Source organism: Heterodontus francisci, chromosome 2 (genome assembly GCF_036365525.1).
Source record: "Heterodontus francisci isolate sHetFra1 chromosome 2, sHetFra1.hap1, whole genome shotgun sequence".
In the NCBI taxonomy this organism is placed as follows: Eukaryota; Metazoa; Chordata; class Chondrichthyes; order Heterodontiformes; family Heterodontidae; genus Heterodontus; species Heterodontus francisci.
Genome location: NC_090372.1, coordinates 177,426,938 through 177,448,970, shown reverse-complemented (window position 1 = coordinate 177,448,970; position 22,033 = coordinate 177,426,938). Strand labels below are relative to the sequence as shown.

The 22,033-nt window shown below is 43.4% G+C and overlaps 1 protein-coding gene across 10 annotated transcripts in view; it reads left to right on the top strand.

Annotated features, from left to right (window-relative positions):
• mpp7a (MAGUK p55 scaffold protein 7a) overlaps window positions 1-22,033 on the top strand; it is a 594,283-nt gene that overhangs the window by 534,523 nt on the left and 37,727 nt on the right. For all 10 annotated transcript variants that reach the window (XM_068014202.1, XM_068014172.1, XM_068014194.1 and 7 more), the window contains one exon: window positions 12,733-12,813. In XM_068014202.1, coding sequence (XP_067870303.1) covers window positions 12,733-12,813 — 81 coding nt within the window. The remainder of the gene's footprint in view (window positions 1-12,732; window positions 12,814-22,033) is intronic.

Sequence of the window (22,033 nt, the reverse complement as noted above, 5' to 3'; positions counted from 1 at the left end):
GTCAAGTTCACAGATCACAACAAACTAGGGAATTGGACAAGACATCTCAGAAACTATGTGTAGTATCTAAGTGCTTACAGCATGGCAGATGGAATTTAATGTGGATAAGTGTATGAACTACATCTAGCAAGAAGAAAGAGAGATGTACCTGCATATTCCATGAAAGGTGTTGCATTAGCAAAGGATGATGCTGCAAGACACCAAAGAGTCTCCGTAGATTCGAAACCAAGCATACCAAATCAATGCAGAACAGCAAACCATACTATACAGTAGAACATAAATCAGAGGAGATGATTATCAAACTTTATATGCTACAGTGCTGTTATTCAACCCGAAGCCCAGTTGGCTCTCTAAGGTAGATGTAAAAGATATCATGGCAGTTTCAAAGAGGAGCAGGGGAGTTTCCCCAGTGTCTTGGCCAACCTTTATCTCTCAGCCAACACCAAAAACAGATTACCAGGTTATCCAATCCCTCAGCCTTTCTGCTCTGGAAAACATGTCTTACTGCTGCGGGGAGGTAAGAATTGTGCAACTCCAGAGCGGTATTAACACCTTTTCTTGCTTTTCTTAATTAACCTTTGCTTTAACTTTCTGGTGTGGGGTCCACTGAGTCTTGGGCTTAGATTGCAGCTGTGAACAGAGGCCCAACTCACTGCCAAAAATGTAGGTCTGTCAATTGATATCTGTGGACTCTCGAATTATCCCAGCCTCTCTCGTGCTCTGAAACTGGCCTGCTCCCTATCATGAGAACGCAGCAGTTTCAAGCCACAAAGATATTGGGATAACCCAACTCCCATTCCTGAATCTACCTTCTTGCGAGAGCAGAAGTGAGTGATGATATGCAGATAGACATCAGGAATGTTGTACCTATTGCAGCAGTAGGGTTGCAATAAAAATAGGGTAATGTTGCACCCTAGCACTTCCTGCTTATAGGAAGTCTGTCTTGAAATTATCCTTGGCTAAATAGCATTGTAATAAGGCATTATTCTAGCGTGTTCAACTGATTATCAAATAATTTACAGGTAGTGTTCGAATTAATCTCTAGAGTTGCAATAATGCTGTTCAGAAGTATCATCATGTGGTCAATTAATCATGCTTTTGGAGAGTTTTGAGAACTTATAAATTTGATTTATAATGCTAGGCCCAGAAGAGCAGGTTAATTGAAGCTAAAATAAACAGATTTGTCCTCTTGTCTGGCTTGCTGGAAGTTAACCATTCACCAGTGACGTGAAGCTGAAGTTTATGCTTGTAAACTTATCCAATATCATGCCTGAATGAGCCTTACACCCAGAACAATAATTTGGGAAATACGGCACTCATCGCTCTTGAACACTGACTTCACCAGATTGCTTTAAACTTTAATAAGAATGTTAAATTATTGTGGATTTTTAAAAATCAATTATGTCACTAACTTGATTGAGTTTTTTGAGGAAGTGACGAAGATGATTGATGAAGGAAGGGCAGTGGATGTTGTCTATTTGGACTTTAGTAAAGCCTTTGACAAGGTCCCTCATGGCAGACTGGTACAAAAAGTGAAGTCGCACAGGATCAGAGGTGAGCTGGCAAGATGGATACAGAACTGGCTCGGTCATAGAAGACAGAGGGTAACAGTGGAAGGGTGCTTTTTTGAATGGAGGGCTGTGACTAGTGGTGTTCCGCAGGGATCAGTGCTGGGACCTTTGCTGTTTGTAGTATATATAAATGATTTGGAGGAAAATGTAGCTGGTCTGATTAGTAAGTTTGCAGACGACACAAAGGTTGGTGGAGTTGCGGATAGTGATGAGGATTGTCAGAGGATACAGCAGGATATAGATCGGTTGGAGACTTGGGCGGAGAAATGGCAGATGGAGTTTAATCCGGACAAATGTGAGGTAATGCGTTTTGGAAGATCTAATACAGGTGGGAAGTATACAGTAAATGGCAGAACCCTCAGGAGTATTGACAGGCAGAGCGATCTGGGCATACAGGTCCACAGGTCACTGAAAGTGGCAACGCAGGTGGATAAGGTAGTCAAGAAGGCATACGGCATGCTTGCCTTCATCGGTCGGGGCATAGAGTATAGAAATTGGCAAGTCATGCTGCAGCTGCACAGAACTTTAGTTTGGCCACATTTAGAATATTGCGTGCAATTCTAGTTGCCACACTAGCACAAGGATGTGGAGGCTTTGGAGAGGGTACAGAAGAGGTTTACCAGGATGTTGCCTGGTCTGGAGGGCATTAGCTATGAGGAGAGGTTGGATAAACTCGGATTATATTCAATGGAACGACGGAGCTGGAGGGGCGACATGATAGAGGTTTACAAAGTTATGAGCGGCATGGGCAGAGTGGATAGTCAGAAGCATTTTCCCAGGGTGGAAGAGTCAGTCACTAGGGGACATAGGTTTAAGGTGCAAGGGGCAAAGTTTAGAGGGGATGCGCGAGGCAAGTTCTTTACACGGAGGGTGGTGAGTGCCTGGAACTTGCTGCCGGGAGAGCTGGTGGAAGCAGGTACAATAGCGACGTTTAAGAGGCATCTTGACAAATACATGAATAGGATGGGAATAGAGGGATACGGTCCCTGATAGTGCAGAAGGTTTTAGTTTAGGCAGGCATCAAGATCGGCGCAGGCTTGGAGGGCCGAATGGCCTGTTTCTGTGCTGCACTGTTCCTTGTTCTTATTTGGGGAAATCAATACACAAAGATTAATTGGATTCCTAAACTGGCTTTGAATTCATTATGAATATGAAAATATGATATCAGTGATCCAATGCAATTAAAATGCAGTGCTACCTATTTATCTTGAACCCCTGTATCTTGAAATGAAACCTGATTTGACAAAAAGGTTAAACCCTAGTTCCAGATCCACACATTAATACCAAATACTTACCATCTATGCTGACTTTGGCATAAAATCTGGCACACTTTCATTGAGAATTTTTAAGTCCCTAACACTGTTAAGGGAGCTTTGGTGAAGTTGACCATGACACCTTTGAAAGAGATTGACCACGTCACTTGGCCCTGATTGGGCAGCTCAGCAACAGAGAGGATGCACCAACTCTGACAGAAGGGAGCTTTCCTGAAATTGACAGTGGGAAGATAATAGGAAACTGGATGTCTGCTTAAGTTGACAAACTGCTCATGAGAACAAAATGAGAATGGTTCCCAAGATGTTTCACATAAGAGGGTGGGACTATATAAGACTGAATGTGATTTCAGTGAAATCAGAGCTTGTATGGTCATGTTATCTGAAGAGCTCCCAATTTAAAAAATAATCTACTCCTGTCCAAATATCTTGGAAGGTTTTCCCTTATTTTCATTCTGGCTGGGTTTTTTTGCTATTAATTTGGGGAGATTGATTTATATTTTGTTTATATTCCACTGACTTGAGTCCATTCAGCTCCTACAATGCACTTTGCAAACAAATTTCTAGCCTTCCCTGTCCATGCTGTATGTCCAGAGAGCATGGCAAAGTTTTTTTTTGTGAAGAAGAGAAAGCAAGTTGTTGGCTGAGGCATTCACTGCTGCTGTGATGTGCAGTTTCCTTCTTACAGTTCTCCCAGACAAAATTTGACTCCCAATCCACTACCAACATAAGGCAGTGCGAATGCTGCAAAGAAGAAGGGAGGAAAGAAATCGGTACAAAACCCAGAAGAATAGGGAGAAAGCAAAGGTTCCTAGCGGGACCCTCAGCCAAACAGCCAGGTTGCAACATCACTCCATAATCCCTTGTTGCCCCAAAATATAAAATGTATCTATTAATTCTGAACTGCAATAGAAACTGCAGTCAATCCCTTCCAGGGAGACCAAGTCAAAAGCCCACAAACTGACACCCCTAGGGATGCGAAAGACACAAATGTCACCAGGACTTACCACTAAAAATAGGCCAGAGATCATCCTGCCTAATTGATTGTGTCACACCTCAGTAAAGAGAAATTTTATGCAATCTCAGAATGTGGGCTTTGCTTGCAAGACCAGCATTTATTTTCCATCTATCATTGCCTGAGAAGATAGTGATGCATCTGAGTGTCTTGCTAGACTACCTCAGAGGCAGTTAAGAGTCAGGCTGACTACATTGATCTGGGACTGGTGTTGCATATAGGGCAGACTGGTTCTGTAAAAAAAAAAACCAATTGGGTTTTTTACAACCATCCAACATGGTCACTTTTACTGAGACCAGCTTTTTAATTCTAGATTTTTAAAAAATCAATTCAGATTCTCAAACTGCGTAGTGGCACGTTCTCTGAATTATTAATCCAGTAACATAAACACTGAACTGCAAACATTTCCCAATGAAAACATTGTTTTAAAAAAATTATGAATGTATTTGCAAATGTTTTCATTGGGAAATGTATGAAAAGAAATTGTTTTCTCATGTCTATGTATTACTGTGTGGCAATAGTGACTGCACATTCCTGATCCCCCTTCCTTCTACCCTTAACCCCATGTCCCCAGTGACATGGTTTGTGGTAAATACAGTCAGATCACTCACGGGTTTGACACCATTCGTGACACAGAACGATCTTCAATCAGCGTGAGACCGGTGAAAACGAGGTTGAGGTGCCAGAATAATTTACTCATAACATTTTTTTTTGAATTTCTAAAAGTAAACCATACTGCTACTAAATTACCTGTCAGTTATGAAGATAAAATATTGGCTTCCTGTTTTAAGGGCTTAAATTCAAGTAGCCTGCACTGACATTTAAATTTGATTCTTTAGTCGACAAGTTTCTCATTCTCACTCAAGCATTAAATGGAGCATTTTACAACAGTTGAGTTCTAGTCCGTTCCCACAGAAGTGGTCCTTGTTTGAAAGAATCAACACTAACTGTGATGAAGGCTAATGGCCCATAACGTGTTGCTTTTCCAGTTCACTAAAGATTGTGTAATGGCAGGTAACAGCAATGGGAATCAAGTGGTGTTAAACTGCACTGAGGAATATTGGTGCTGTTGCATATTTCTGATTGTATTTTTTTTCTTATAATGTGACAGGAAAAATTGTGTTCTGCACTTTCATACCAGTTGGCTTCCTTGGCTCTATAGTCATCCTGACATACTAGCTGTCAAGCACTTAATGCACTTGTCTGAAATTTCTCTCCATGTTCTTTTAGGAGAGCCATTAACCCATTAAAAAAAAACACACAGGTAGATAACTCCACTGGAATGACAGGATAATTTTCGGGAAATAAATTGAGAGTTCATGTACTAGTATCACATTGTGTAATTTCAGGGAAAATTAGGTACCCAGAACTGCATGTAATGTACAATGTCTTGTACAAATTCAAAGCAACGTCTTTGCTTTTAGACTGAATGCTCCAAGGTAAAACTTCCAGAATTCTGCTTGTGAAGGGGGAGGCGGGCAGCAGGAAGAACAAAAGGGAAGGTGTGTGATAGGGCGGAAGGCAGGAGAGATGAAATGACAGATGTCATGGAATGAAAGGCAAAGGCAGTGCTAAGAGTATTTCCAGCACTTTCTGTTTTTATTTCAGATTTCCAGCATCCACAGAAATTTTGCTTTTATTCCACAATGACTCTAGTTGGGTAAACATATTTCACAGACATAGCAAAAAGAAACTCCATAGGACTTGTCTAATCCAGGTATGGATAAGATGAAAACCCTTTGGATAGGATTGAGATACATGAGGGAAAAGAGACTAGCTATTCACATCTGCTATAGATCTTCAGGTCAAGTGGAAAGATTTGACAAGAGTTTTGTAACTAAATAAGGATAGTGTGTACAGGAATATATGCAGTAGTTCTAGGTGATAGATTGGGAAATCTGTAAGGTGTGTACCTAAGAATCAAAATATGCTCCATGGCACAATATTGGATTGTTACATTGGCAAGGAACCCAGAAAGTGGTGCAATTGAACATGATATTAAGTAACTAACGGGACCATAGAGCAAAGAACATCTTGGCAACAGTAACCTCAATATGGTAGTATTTAAGATTAGGCTCATAATGGAAATGAAAGTGAGTACAATAGATGCATTCAACCTTAGAAAGGCAGATTCTGAGGGGTGAACTAAGGAAATTGGATTGGACAGCGCTGTTGAAGGGGAAAAGCATAGAAGCAAAGTGGATCATGTTTAGAAGTACGAAACATAGAGTATAAAACAGTTACATACCACTTGGGAAGAAGGCTTAACAGAGTCATGGAGTTATAGAGAATGTACAGTATAGAAACAGGCCATTCAGCCCAACTGGTCCATGCTGATGTTTATGCTGAACACAAGCCTTCTCCCACCACTCTCATGTAACCTTATCCTTTCCTTCATGTATTTATCTAGTTTCCCCTTAAATGCAAGCAAGCAACAATGAAAGTAATGCAGGATGTAAGATGAATAAAAGATTGTCCCTAAATTATGAAGGTATAGCTGGTATGGCGACCAAGACAAATAGAAAGCCAAGGATAATAGAGGTTAAGAAATTGGTCAGATTGTTTAAATGAAAAATGAGGTTTGAACAGCAGGGATTTTTTTTTTAAATCTATAAATGTACCCACTACAAGCAAGTGAAAAATGAAACTGGGGGACTATTGAAAGATCCCAAAGGTGAACAAGTTATAATAAATATACCAAATGAATTCTTTGTGCATTCGCGGAGTGAGCATCGGTATTCACTCTAGCACAGAAATTAAACAGTACAGTAATATAAGAAATAGAAATATCAGATAAGGCAGTCACTGACAGATGAAGGAAGTTGAAAGAAGAACAAGGAGCCAGGCCCAGGTGTACTTAATGCAATAAAAACAGAAAATGCTGGCAATACTCTGGCAGCAACTGTGGGAAGTGGAACAGAGTTAATTTTTCAGGTCAATGATCTTTCATCAGAACTGGAAAAAGTTAGCGATGTAACTAGTTTTGAGCAAGTGCAGGGGAAGGTGGAGGGAAAGTCTATGATGGGATGGAAGGCAGGAAAGATTTAATGGCAAAAGAGATGATGGTGCAAGGCAAAAGGAGGTGGTCATGGGGCAAGCAAAGAAACAGAAGACACAAAAAGAAGAAATGCTGGAATCACTCAGCAGGTCTGGCAGCTTCTGTGGAAAGAGAAGCAGAGTTAACGTTTCGGGTCAGTGACCCTTCTTCGGAACATCTTATGTTCCGAAGAAGGGTCACTGACCCGAAACGTTAACTCTGCTTCTCTTTCCACAGATGCTGCCAGACCTGCTGAGTAATTCCAGCATTTCTTCTTTTTGTTTCAGATTTCCAGCATCCGCAGTATTTTGCTTTTATTAAAGAAACAGAAGATGTGTCTCAAGCCAGTGTAAATGGAAAAAGCATAATCACCACCGACAGCTGCTGCCCCAAAACACAAAAAAGAATTAAATAAATAATAGAATAAAATGGGGGAAGAGGTTATGATTTAAATCAGCGTTGAGTCCAGAAGGCTGTAAAGTGCATTATCAAAAGATGAGGTACTGTTCCTCAAGCTTACGTTTAGCTTTATTGGAAGAAGGCAGAAAGCTGAAGTCTGAGTGAGAATGGAGGGGAGAATTAAAATGACAGGTGACTGGAAGCTCAGGGTCATATTCAGGGGTGGATGGCAACTGTTTAGTTTTTTACTTTAGAGATACAGCACTGAAACAGGCCCTTCGGCCCACCGAGTCTGTGCCGACCATCAACCACCCATTTATACTAATCCTACACTAATCCCATATTCCTACCACATCCCCACCTGTCCCTATATTTCCCTACCACCTACCTATACTAGGGGCAATTTATAATGGCCAATTTACCTACCAACCTGCAAGTCTTTTGGCTTGTGGGAGGAAACCGGAGCACCCGGAGGAAACCCACGCAGACACAGGGAGAACTTGCAAACTTCACACAGGCAGTACCCAGAATTGAACCTGGGTCGCTGGAGCTGTGAGGCTGCGGTGCTAACCACTGCGCCACTGTGCCGCCCTAATTATTGATGATTCTGTTAATCCCATTTACACCTCCTCTAGACACATCTTTTGTTTATTTACTTGTGCTGTTACTGCCTCCTTTTGCCTTGCACCATCAACCATTTTATCATTTAATTTTTCCTACTTTCCACCCTGTCACAGACCTTCCCTTTTGTTCTCTTTACCCCCCAACCCCAACCTTCACTGCCTCCGTGCTTACTTAAAACCTGTTACATCTCTAATTTGTTCCAGTTCTGAAGAAAGGTCAACGACCTAAAACATGAGTTCTGTTTTTCTCTCTCCACAGATGCTGCCAGGCCTGTAGAGTATTTTAAACATGTTCTGTTTTATTTCTGATTTCCAGCATGCACACTATTTTGTTTTTGGACTTAGTAAAACCCTACTTAAAGCAGTGGCTAGTAAAATTGGTGATAATCTTGACACTTCAAGGAGTTGACAGAAATGGGCATATTCTCCCAGGATTAGAAAGTATCTGACATAGCATGTATGTTTAAACAGGGATATAGTTATGGTCCAAAAAATTACATCCGACTAGACATTTGTTTTTGGTTAAACTTTTGAAGGTACCCAGAAAGAGGGATAAATATACAGCTAGATAGATATGGTATCATGAGAGGGAGTCTATATCGATTTAAATGATGAAAGTGTAAAAAATACACAGTTGGACAATGGGAGTTTGGTGGCCACAAAGATTATTGTAAGAATTTTGATGATGTGCCGTACAAAGTTAGTCCACTAGGTAGGAGGGCACGTGTTATGAATTTGGGTTTACCACTTGTGTTCAGTGGTGTAAGTTGCTCTCTTAAGCAGTCTGGTTGCTTTTTTAAATAGAAGATGACTCCCACTGCTCTGTATCTGCAAGTGCCTTAGTGGGATGCAGGAAGTGTAGCCACAAAATGCCCTGATCCAGACCAGATCCCCATGTCTTAAGCACATGTACTCATTTAATTTCTACGGAAGCGAACCGAGTTAACACTAGACCAGGTGTCCTTTGGTTCAGTTCGTAAACTGCTTTATTATTTAGTCGACAACATGTAGAGCACTGAATATGATGAAACTTGCATGATGCAATCAGTTCATCTTATGTTTGTGTCCCAATTCAAAAATAAAGAACATGTGTACTCTAGCCTATTTGGGATTCTTAAATTAGACGGATTGATTCACTATACAGTCTGCCCTGCCAATAGTGTTGAGGTTATTTCTTCCTTGCAGCCTTTCTCCTGCCTTAGCCAACTTTACAGCTTTCCTGGTACCTTTATTGAACTTGGATGTTTGCATTGGTTCTTAAAAAGCCTCTCATCAGAACATAAGAAATAGGAGCAGAAGTAAGCAATTCAGCCCCTGGAGCCTGCTTCGCCATTCAATAAGATCATGGCTGATCTGATTGTGGCCTTCACTCCACTTTCCTCCCTGCTATAACCCTTGACTCCCTTGTAGATGAAAAATCTGTCCAATTCAGCCTTGAATATATTCAATGACCCAGCCTCCACTGCTGTCTGGGAAAGAGAATTCCAAAGATTAACAACCCTCAGAGAGAAGAAATTCCTCCTCACCTTTGTCTTAAAACCGAGACCCCTTATTTTGAAACTGTTTCCCCTAGTTCTAGGTTCCCCTACAAGGGAAAACAGCATCTACCCTGTCAAGCCTCCTCAGTCATGTATGTTTCAATAAGATCACCTTTTATTCTTAATTTCAATGAGTATAAGCTCAGCCTGTTCAACCTTTCCTCATAAGATGACCCCTTCATCCCAGGAATCAGCCTAGTAAGCCTTCTCTGAACTGCTTCCAGTGAAAGTATATCCCTCCTTAAATAAGGAGACCAAAACTGTATGCAGTATTCTAGGTGCGATCTCATCAGTGCCCTGCACAGTTGTAGCAAGGCTCTTCCCTACTTTGATACTCCATCCCCCTGGCAATAAATGCCAATATTACATTTGCCTTCCTAATTACTTGCAGTACCTGCATTTTGTGATTCATGTTCAAGGGCACCCAGATCCCTCTGTACCACAGCATTCTGCAGTTTCTCTCTATGTAACTAATATTTTGCTTTTCTATTCTTCCTGCTAGAATGGACAACCGCACATTTTCCCTCATTATATTCCATCTGCCAAATTTTTGCCCACGCACTCAACCTACCTATATCCCTTTGCAGACACTTTGGGCCGGATCTTGTTTTCATCCCGACGGCGGGTTTCGCGGGCTTGGGGGGGCCGGAGAATTGGGGTAGAATTGCTGCCACAGAACCTGACGCCGGGATTCCTGTTTCTGATTCTCCTGTGGGCGCGATAGGCTGATGACAGCCTTCCCGCCCAGAAGACAGTTGAGGCCCTTAAGAGACCTATTGACGGTCACATAAGGGCCTCCTCTCACCGCCGCTGGAATCTCACCAGCAGTGGGGGAGGGGGGGGGGTTGCCTGCATGTAGGCTTGTGGGGGAAATGTTCCTCCTTCGTGGGCAATTTGTGGTCCACAGAGGACCCCCACTGGGAACCACTTTACCACTGGGACACCCCGTCTCCTAGGACTGCACAAACACCCCCCATCTCACCTCGCCGGGCCCTTCCGGACTGGTCCCAGTGACCCTGCCTCACCTACCTCTTCTCCGGGGTTCCAGCGCTGGGCCTGAGACCGAAGCCTCTGCAGTACCAGCAGTGGCCACCGCTTCCAGTGTCGCTGCCGATACTGCTGAGCTGCTAGCCCTCTGATTGGCCAGTAGCTCTTGGGGCCAGGATCCCTGTCCTTATTAAGTCTTTAAAGGAACAGGGCTCCCGCCACCTGAAACTTTGACAGCAAAAGACCGGAAGACCATTCCGGGGGGGTGGGGGGAGGGATAAAAAAATGGAGAGGCATGATTCCCTTGTCTTTTCGGCCTGGCGCCGGGAGCCCCGCCTGTGTCCTCCTCACAACTTGCTTTCCTACCTGTCTTTTTATCATCTACAAATCTGGCTGCAATACACTTGGTCTCTTCATCCAAGTCATTAATATAGATCGTAAATAGTTGAGGCCCCAGTACTGATCCCTGTGGTACTCCACTAGTTACAGCTTGCTAATCTGAAAATGACCCATTTATCCTGACTCTCTCTTTCCTGTTAGTTAGCCAATCCTCTATCCATGCTACTAATCCCCTACACCATGAGCTCTGATTTTGTGTGGTAACCTATTTCTGTGGCACCTTATCGAATGCCTTTTGGAAATCCAAATACACTACATCTACTGGTTCCCCTTTATCCACTCTGCTTGTTATATCCTCAAAGATATCTAATGAATTTGTCAAACACTATTTCCCTTTCATAAAACCATGTTGATTTTACCTGATTGCATTATGATTTTCTAAATGTCCTGCGACTACTTCCTTCAAAATGGATTCTAGTATTTTCCCAATCTCTTATTAGACTAACAGAGATCAAAAACAGTTGTCAACACCAAGGTGCTAGATGTCTGCCAAATGATCAGACATTGCTAATGAACTGGCCGTTGTTTGGGATTAATGCAAAACAATTGAACAGCCTGTGTTTAAATTACCTTGTGTTTACCTATGGGCGACCAACCCAGCATGGTACTGTCCAGGAAAGCCACTTTCTCTCAGGACAGCTTTTCCCGAAAACACACAGTTCAGCTGGGGAAACAACAGCAAGCTGCATCTCAATTGTAACAGAATAGAAAAGAAATAAGATCTTGAAGCTCATGTTTATAAGAGGAAAGTGCATAGTCAATTTAGATTGAACTATACCCAGAGAGTAGCGAATATGGAATGGACTACCCAGGGAGGCAGTGGAAAACAGATACTATGGAAATAATTAAGGATTAGACAGATATTTGAGGGATTTGGAGATTTGAAAGGTACTAGTTTTGGGACCAGCCAGATGGACTACAGAATCTTATCCAATTCTCTGCTTTCCTATGTTCCTGAGTACAGGAATCTGAAATAAAAACAGATGATGCTTGAAATGCACAGATTGGTAATTATTTGAAAACCATCTCAACATTTTCAATACAGCCCTTCACCTGAATTCATTGTCATTGCTTCTTTTAGTCCAGACTTTCAAAACGCTTATATTTGTTTTTATTTGTTTTAGCATTTTGTATTACATTTTACCCACAATGCAAGAATATCAGGAATCATGCAGCACTTGCATTTTTTTTAATGGCCTTTTGGGATTGAAGTTGTATTACATTTTTAAGGGCCAGGTGAAAATTGTAAGAATGATGGAAGGAACAGTAAAACTGTCTGGCAGGCTTTAACTGAACATTATTGAACCATTCTGCACATAACCCAGGAGCCTCTAACAGCTTAAATCTTTGGAAAGCTTGTCAGGACTTTCAGTAAGGTGTTGGCCTTGGGGTTTGTTAAAAAAAAAAATGTGTTGGTTACATTTATGGACTGTGTAGTATGATCCACTTCTGGAATTGATAGTACATGAGCTGCTACAGCCAAGCAGCTGGCTGGGGTTGTGGGGGGTGCAGGGGAAGAACCATCTAATATTGTAAAATGCTCTTTCAGCCTGTGAAGGGAAATCCTGTAAATCAGAGATCTTGGTTTCTAAAACAGGTTTCTATATTCAGAAATAGTTTATGTAATTTATATACTGCATCAGAGTTTAAAGCCTGTATATATGCTAGTGGATTTTAACACTCAATGATTGGCTGATCATGCCACCATTGGAAACGAGATAATAGTTTTGTTGGGCTATTTCTAACTGTTCCAGTATGAATTTGAATGAAATAAATGTTGATAAGAACTATGTATTGACTTAGCAATGGACCCTTCAGAAGAGAATATTGGTGGACAGTTCATATTGCTGTAGCTATAGCTTGAGGTTTTTTTTCTCTGCTTGCTTTTGTAGGTCCTTCAGGAGTTGGGCTGAATGAGCTTAAAAGGAAACTGTTGATCAGTGATTCACAGCACTATGGTGTAACAGTTCCACGTGAGTATGACCCACTTCTCTTTCTCCATTTTAAACAAGAGCTTAGTGTTATTTTTTATATCCTCAAATGATGACACAAATGTCAAGATTATTTAAGGTATAAGAGTTTTATTTACTCAATTTGTTCATAAGTAATTGGAAGACCTTGTTTGTAACTTTTATTTTTAACAATGGATTGAGGGCTCAATGCTGTTAGCCATTCTTGCTATGTTTTTATCCTTTGCATTTTTTATATTTGTACATGGGATGTGAACATTGCTGGCAAGGCCAACATTTAATGCCCATCCCTAAAGGAAATTATGATGCGATTAGACAAGATTTAGGATGCATAGGATGGGGAAGGAAACTGCAGAGGATGGGAACAATCGAAATGTGGAGCTTATTCAAGGAGCAGCTACTGCGTGTCCTTGATAAGTATGTACCTGTGAGGCAGGGAGGAAGTTGTCGAGCGAGGGAGCCGTGGTTTACTAAAGAAGTTGAAGCGCTTGTCAAGAGGAAGAAGAAGGCTTATGTTAGGATGAGATGTGAAGGCTCAGTTAGGGCGCTTGAGAGTTACAAGCTAGCCAGGAAATATCTAAAGGGAGAGCTAAGAAGAGCAAGGAGAGGACACGAGAAGTCATTGGCGGATAGGATCAGGGAAAACCCTAAGGCTTTCTATAGGTATATCAGGATTAAAAGAATGACTAGAGTTAGATTAGGGCCAATCAAGGATAGTAGTGGGAAGTTGTGTGTGGAATCAGAGGAGATAGGGGAAGTGTTAAATGAATATTTTGCGTCAGTATTTACAGTAGAGAAAGAAAATGTTGTCGAGGAGAATACTGAGATTCAGGCTACTAGGCTAGATGGGATTGAGGTTCACAAGGAGGAGGTGTTATCAATTTTGGAAAGTGTGAAAATAGATAAGTCCCCTGGGCCAGATGGGATTTATCCTAGGATTCTCTGGGAAGCTAGGGAGGAGATTGCAGAGCCTTTGTCCTTGATCTTTATGTCGTCATTGTCGACAGGAATAGTGCCGGAAGACTGGAGGATAGCAAATGTTGTCCCCTTGTTCAAGAAGGGGAGTAGAGACAGCCCTGGTAATTATAGACCTGTGAGCCTTACTTCGGTTGTGGGTAAAATGTTGGAAAAGGTTATAAGAGACAGGATTTATAATCATCTTGAAAAGAATAAGTTCATTAGCGATAGTCATCACGGTTTTGTGACGGGTAGGTCGTGCCTCACAAACCTTATTGAGTTTTTCGAGAAGGTGACCAAACAGGTGGATGAGGGTAAAGCAGTGGATGTGGTGTATATGGATTTCAGTAAGGCGTTTGATAAGGTTCCCCATGGTAGGCTATTGCAGAAAATACGGAAGTATGGGGTTGAAGGTGATTTAGAGCTTTGGATCAGAAATTGGCTAGCTGAAAGAAGACAGAGGGTGGTGGTTGATGGCAAATGTTCATCCTGGAGTTTAGTTACTAGTGGTGTACCGCAAGGATCTGTTTTGGGGCCACTGCTGTTTGTCATTTTTATAAATGACCTGGATGAGGGTGTAGAAGGGTGGGTTAGTAAATTTGCGGATGACACTAAGGTCGGTGGAGTTGTGGATAGTGCCGAAGGATGTTGTAGGGTACAGAGGGACATAGATAGGCTGCAGAGCTGGGCTGAGAGATGGCAAATGGAGTTTAATGCGGAAAAGTGCAAGGTGATTCACTTTGGAAGGAGTAACAGGAATGCAGAGTACTGGGCTAATGGGAAGATTCTTGGTAGTGTAGATGAACAGAGAGATCTTGGTGTCCAGGTACATAAATCCCTGAAGGTTGCTACCCAGGTTAATAGGGCTGTTAAGAAGGCATATGGTGTGTTAGCTTTTATTAGTAGGGGGATCGAGTTTCGGAGCCACGAGGTCATGCTGCAGCTGTACAAAACTCTGGTGAGACCGCACCTGGAGTATTGCGTGCAGTTCTGGTCACCGCATTATAGGAAGGATGTGGAAGCTATGGAAAGGGTGCAGAGGAGATTTACTAGGATGTTGCCTGGTATGGAGGGAAGGTCTTACGAGGAAAGGCTGAGGGACTTGAGGTTGTTTTCGTTGGAGAGAAGGAGGAGGAGAGGTGACTTAATAGAGACATATAAGATAATCAGAGGGTTAGATGGGGCGGATAGTGAGAGTCTTTTTCCTCGGATGGTGATGGCAAACACGAGGGGACATAGCTTTAAGTTGAGGGGTGATAGATATAGGACAGATGTCAGAAGTAGTTTCTTTACTCAGAGAGTAGTAGGGGCGTGGAACGCCCTGCCTGCAACAGTAGTAGACTCGCCAACTTTAAGGGCATTTAAGTGGTCATTGGATGGACATATGGATGTAAATGGAATAGTGTAGGTCAGATGGTTGCACAGGTCGGCGCAACATCGAGGGCCGAAGGGCCTGTACTGCGCTGTAATGTTCTAATTCTAATTCTAATTGCCCTTGAGAAGGTGGTGGTGAGCCACCACCTTGAACCACTGCAGTCTGTGTGGTGTCGGTAGGCCCAGAGTGCTGTTAGGAAGGGGGCTGCAGGATTTTGATTCAGTGACAGTGAATGAACGGCGATATATTTCCAAATCAGGATGGTGCGTGGCCTGGAGGGGAATTTGCGGGTGGTGGTGGTCTCATGCACCTGCTGCCCTTATGCTTCTAGGTGGTAGAGGTCACAGGGTTGGAAGGTACTGTCCAAGGATCCTTGGCGAGTTGCTGTAGTGCATCTTGTCGATGGTACACACTATAGCCTCAGTGCACTGGTGATGGATGGGGTGCCAATTAAGCAGGCTGCTTTGTCCTGGATGGTGTCCAGCTTCTTGAGTTTTGTTAGAGCTGCACTCATCCAGGCATCCACCCACTCTTGACTTGTGCCTTGCAGTTGGGTGAAAAGGATTTGGGGAATCAGGAGGTGAGTCTGCAGAATACCCAGCCTCTGACTTGCTCTTATAGCCACAGTATTTACGTGGTTGATCCAGCTGGTGGCTCCTCAGGATGTTGATGATGAGAGATTCAATGATGGTAATGTCATTGAATATCACGGGAGGGAGGTGGTTAGATTCTTTCATGCCATTGTCTGGCACTTGTGCGGCGCAAATGTTACTTGGGGAGCTGCAAATGGAACTGAATACTGTTCATCAGGAAACATCCCCAATTCTCACCTTATGATAGAGGGAAAAATCATTGATGAAGCAGCTGAAGACGGTTGGACCTAGGACACTACCCTGAGAAACTTGGTTGATTGGCTTCCAACAATCACAACCATCTTCCTTTGTGCTAGGTATGACTTCAACCAGTGGAGAGTTTACCCCTGATTCCCATTGACTTCAATTTTACTTAGGCTCCTTGTGATGCCACAGTCAGTCAAATGCTGCCTTGATGTCAAGGGCAGTCACTCTCACCTCACCTCTTGAGTTCATCTCTTTTGTCCATGTTTGGACCAAGGCTGTCAGGAGCCGAGTGATCCTGGCAGAACCCAAACTGAGCATCGTTGAGCAGGTTATTGCTGAGTAAGTGCCACTTGTTAGCACTGTCAGTGGCACCTTCTGAGAGTAGACTGATGGGGCAGTAGTTGGCCAGATTGGATTTGTCCTGTTTTTCTTGGACAAGGCAAAGCTGGGCAATTTTCCACATTGTCAGGTATTTGCCAGTATTGTAGCTGTACTGAAAGAGCTTCGCTAGGGGCACAGCTAGTTCTGGAGCACAAGTCTTCAGCAGTACAGCCAGCATATTGTCTGGGTCTATAGCCTTTGCTGTATCCGATACACTCAGCCATTTCTTGCTATCGCGTAGAGTGAATCAAATTGGCAGAATACTCGCAGCTGTGATGTTGGCTGCCTTAGGAGGAGGCCGAGATAGATCATTGAGGATGGGGATGCTCATGGGGCCTTCTGTTAGTTGTTTAATTGTCCAGCACCATTCAGGATTGAAATATGGCAGGACTGCACAGCTCTGAACTGATCCGTTGGTTGTGGGATTGCATAACTCTATCTATAGCATGCTGCTTTTGCTGTTTAACATGCATGTAGTTCTCGGTTGTAAATTCACCAAGTTGGCATCTCATTTTTAGGTATGTTTGGTGCTGCTCCTGGCGTGCTCTCCTATACTCCTCATTGAACCACGGTTGATCCACTGGCTTGATGTAAATTGTAGAGTGAGGGCTATGCCGAACCATGAAGTTACAGATTGTGGTGGAATAAAATTCTGCAGCTGCTGATGGCACACAGTACCTCATGGATGTCCAGTTTTAGCTGCTAGATCTGTTCTGAATCTGTCCCATTTAGCATGATAGTAGTGCAATACGATGGAGGATGTCCTCAGTGTAAAATTGGGACTTTGTCTCCACAAGGACTGTGCATTGGTCACTCCTACCAATACAGTCATGGATAGATGCATCTGTGACAAGTAGGTTGGTGAGGATGAGGTCAAGTAAGTTTTTCCCTCAAATTCGTTCTTTCACCACCTGCCGCAAGCCCAGTCTGGTAGCTGTGTCATAGGGTCATAGAGTTTTACAGCACAGAAACAGGCCCTTCGGCCCAACGCGCCTGCGCCGACCATCAAGCACCGTCCTAACTAATCCCATTTTCTCACATTTGGCCCGTAGCCTTGTATGTTATGGCATTTTAAGTGCTCATTTAAATATTTCTTGAATGTCGTTAGTGTTCCTGCCTCTACCACCCTTTCAGGCAGTGTGTTCCAGATTCCAACCACCCTCTGGGTGAAAAAATTCCTCTTCAACTCCCCTCTAAACTTCCTGTCCCTTACCTTAAATCAATTCTCCCTAGTTATTGACCACTCCACTAAGGGAAAAAGTTTCTTCCTTCTATCCTATCAATGCCCCTCATAATTTTGTATACCTCAATCAGGTCCCCCTTCAGCCTTCTCTGCTCCAAGGAAAACAACCCCAGCCTATCTAGTCTGTCTTCATAACTGAAATGCTCCAGCCCAGGCAACATCCTGGTGAATCTCCTCTGCACCCTCTCCATTGCAATCACATCCTTCCTATAGTGTGGCGACCAGAACTGTACACAATACTCCAACTGTGGCCTAACCAACTTTTTATACAGCTCCATCATAACCTCCCTGCTCTTATATTCTATGCCTCGGCTAATAAAGGCAAGTATCCCATATGCCTTCCTAACCACCTTATCTACCTGTGCTGCTGCCTTCAGTGATCTATGGACAAGCACCCCAAGATCCCTCTGACCCTCTGTACTCCCTAGGGTCCTACCATCCATTTTATATTCCATTACCTTGTTAGACCTTCCAAAATGCATCACCTCACACTTCTCAGGATTAAACTCCATTTGCCACTGCTCCGCCCATCTTACCAGCCCATCGAGATCGTCCTGTAATCTAAGGCTTTCCTCCTCACTTCAGGACCCAGCCAACTCAGTCAGTATTGATGCTGCCATGCCACTCTTGGTGATGGACAATGACATCCCCCACCCAGTGTCCTTCTGTGCCTTTGCTACCCTCGGTGCTTCTTCCAAGTAGTGTTCAACATGGAGGAGTACTGATACATCAGCTGAGGGAGGACGGTAGGTAGTAATGAGCAGAAGGTTTCCTTGATCATGTTTGACCTGATGCCAAGAAACTTGATGGGGTTCACAGTCAATGTTGAGGATCTCAGGGCTGCTCCATCCTAAGTGTATCCCACTGTGCCGCAGGCACCTCTGGTAGCTTTGTCCTGCCAGTGAGACAGAACATACCCAGGGACGGTGATGGAGAATTCTGAGACATTGGCAGAAAGGTATGATGCTGTGAGTATGGCTTTTCAGACCCTTGAAAATAACCCTAAATATTTAATGCTGTGATAGTTTCCTGAGCAGAAAAACACATTTTCCTTGCCTCACCAGCAACAGTAACATCATCTATTTATACAGTGCCTTTAACATGGTAAATCATTTCAAGTCGTTTCATAGGAGGTTATCAAACAAAGTTTAACACCAAGTCGCAAAAGCAGATACTAAGGCAGATGACCAAAAGCTTGGTCAAAGAGGTAGGTTTTAAGGAGCGTCTTAAAAGAGCAAAGAGAAAAAGCGAAGAGGAGAAGTTTATGGAGGGAATTCCAGAACTTAGGGCCTTGGCAACTGACGGGACAGATGCCAATGGTGGAGAGTTTTGGATGATTTCAGGTTTACGGAGTTGGAAGATGGGAGGTTGGACAGGAGTGCATTACTGATTAGTCAAATACTGAGGTAACTAGGGCATGGATGAGGGTTTCTGCAGCAGGTGAGCTTAGGCAGTGGCAGAATCGGGTGATGTTGCAGAGGTGAAAATAGGATGGCTTAGTGATGAGGCGGATATGTGGTTGGATGCTCATCTCAGAGTCAAGAGCCAACACCAAGGTTGGGCACAGTTTGGTTCAGCCGCAGGTAGTTGCCAGGAAGAGGGATGGCATCAGTGGCTCAAAAACAAAGTTTGTGGCGTGGACAAAAGACGACTTCGCTGTTCCCAGTGTTTAGTTGGAGGAAATTTCTGCTCATCCAGTATTGGATGCCAGACTAGCAGTGTGACAATTTTGAGACAGTAGAGAGGTCAAGGGCGTTGATGGTGAGATAGAGCTGGATGTCGTTTGCATATGTGTGGAAACTGATGCTGCTGTTTTTGGATGATGTCGCCAAGGGGCAGCATGGTTGGCATCCTTCCATCTACGAAAGATGATGGAGACACAGCAAATAATCCACTTAGATGGAGTATCTTCTAGGTGCACCTTTGTTGATGGCTGCGAGGGCCAATCCTTGAGAGGCAGGTTCTACCACAAATGCTGCATGTGAGGCTGCCAGGTGACGCTGTGAGTTGTTTTTGATGTTGGCGCCTGTTGCCAAGCTGCTGTAGTGCACACCAGTCGACAGGATGTGTCGCCATTTCCCTCTTTCGCCAGCTAATGACTGCCAGGTGCAGTAGCCGACAAGGTGCAGCATGTAGCTGTGAAATAGGTGGGGGCCAAGGATAGATCCTTCGAGGACACTGCAGTTAATGGTACAGGGATGAGAAAAGAAGCAGGCAATTCTCGGCTACAACTGGATAGATAAGAATAGAACCAGGCAGGTGCAGTCACACCCAGCTGGATGACAGTGCAGAGATGTTGGAGGAGGGGATAGTGTGGTCAACTCTGTGAGAAGCTGCAGACAGTTTGAAAAGGATGAGGAGGAGAAGTTTACCATTGGCATTCGTAACTCCGATAACAGCCATTTCGTTACTGTGAAAGGGCAGAAACCTGATTGGAGGGATTCAAACATGGACTTCCAGGAAAGATTGGCATGGATTTGAGAGGTGACAGCACATTCAAGGACTTGGGAGAGGAAAGGGAGGTTGCAGATGGGGCAGTGGTTTTGTAAGGACAGAGGGGGTTAAGGGTCGGTTTTTGGAAGCAAGGGGTGATGACAGCTGATTTTACAGAGAGGGGCATAGTACCTGATGAGAGAGAACCATTAACAATATCAGCTAACATGGGGTCAAGGAAGGGAAGTTGGATCAATAGCAGTTTAGTGGGAATAGGGTCAAAGGAACAGGTGATTGGTCTCATGAACAATTGAGCTTGGAGATGGCATGAAGCGAGAAACTAGAGAACGATGCTTAGAGGATGCTTCTGTTTGACTCTTCAAAAAGCTGAATTCAACATCAGTTTAAGTAGGAGATTATCTGTAATGCTTGTTGTCAGTAAGCCATTGCTCAGTTTTGTTTGCACTTAACCTCATTTGGCATAATGACAGATCAGTAATTAGACCCAGTTTTTTAAATTCCTAAAGAAAGAAAACTTAACATTGATACAGCTGTCCTTTTCTCAGGATTGCCCAAAGTGCTTCACAACAAGTGAATTACTTTTGAAATGTAGCCTCAGTTCTGTAGGCAAACATGGCAATTAATCTTTGCATAAGACCTCACAAGGAATATCTGTGACTGACCAGATAATCTGCTTTTGTTGATGGGGAAATGTCGGCAAGAACAATGGAAAAACATTCTGCTGTTTGAATTGTATTACAGGAACTTTTACATCCACCTGAACCTGTAGTTGAGGTCTTGGTTTAACATGGTTGGTTGGCATCCTTCCATCTATGAAAGATGATGGACACGCAGCAAACAATCCATTTATATGGGGTGTCTTCTCTTGGAGCAACTTTGCTGATGGTTGTGAAGACCGATCCCTTGAGAGGCAGTTTCTGCCACAAGTGCTGCACGTGAAGCTGCCAGGTGGCGCTGTGAGTTGTTTTCAGCACTGGCGCCTGTTGCCAAGCTGCTGTAGCAACTGGTCAGCGTGGTAGTCCACACCAGTCCACAGGGTGTCTCCCCATTTCCCTCTTTTGCCAACTAGTGACTCCCAGGTGCAATAGTCAACATTTAGGGCCTTTATGTCATGCTTGCAAGATCCTTGAAGCAGAGCTTTGGGCACCCCACTGGTCGTCTGACCCCGGCTACCTCCCATACAGAAGTTCCTGGGTATGTAACCATCTTCCATGCTGCAGACGTATCTGATCCATCGAAGCTGCCTCATTTTGATTTGTGCCAACACACATGGGAGCTGTGCCTTTGAGACGACTGCCACATTTGTGGTTTTGTCCTGCCAGGATATACCCATAATGCACTGCAGACAAAGATAGAAATTATTGAGCTGCTTTTCCTCGTAGCAGTAAGTCACCCATGTTTCACAGCCATACAGTAAGGTGCTGAGAGCAAAGGCCTAATAAACCATAAGCTTGGTGTTATCCCATGAGCATTTTGCAAGTCAGCCAAAGGTGGTAGCTGCTTTCCCTATGCGTGTACCTAGCTCTGCATTAAGGGACAGATTGCCTGTCACCATGGACCTAAGGTAACAGAATTTGCTAACCACTTTCAGTGGGGTGTTATTTAGTGTGATCAGGGACGGAGATGCAGCACCTTGTCCCATGACCACGGTTTTCTTGACATGTATAGTCAAGGAGAACAAGTTACAAGCATTGGAAGACAGTCCATGAGTCTTTGTAGTTAAGTTTCCATGTGAGCAACTAGCACAGCATCATCAGCATAGAGGAATTCTCTGATCAGGACGCAATATGTTCTTGACTTCGCTTTCAGCGTAGATAGATTGTAGAGCTTGCTGTCTGACCTAGTGTGCATCCATGCTCCTCGGTTTAACATTTCATTCAAAGGCTAGTGCTTCCAACAGTGCGGTACTTTCACAGTGTTATACCAAAGTGTCAACCTTGATTTTATGCTCTTTTGTGGGTCTTGAACCCAAAT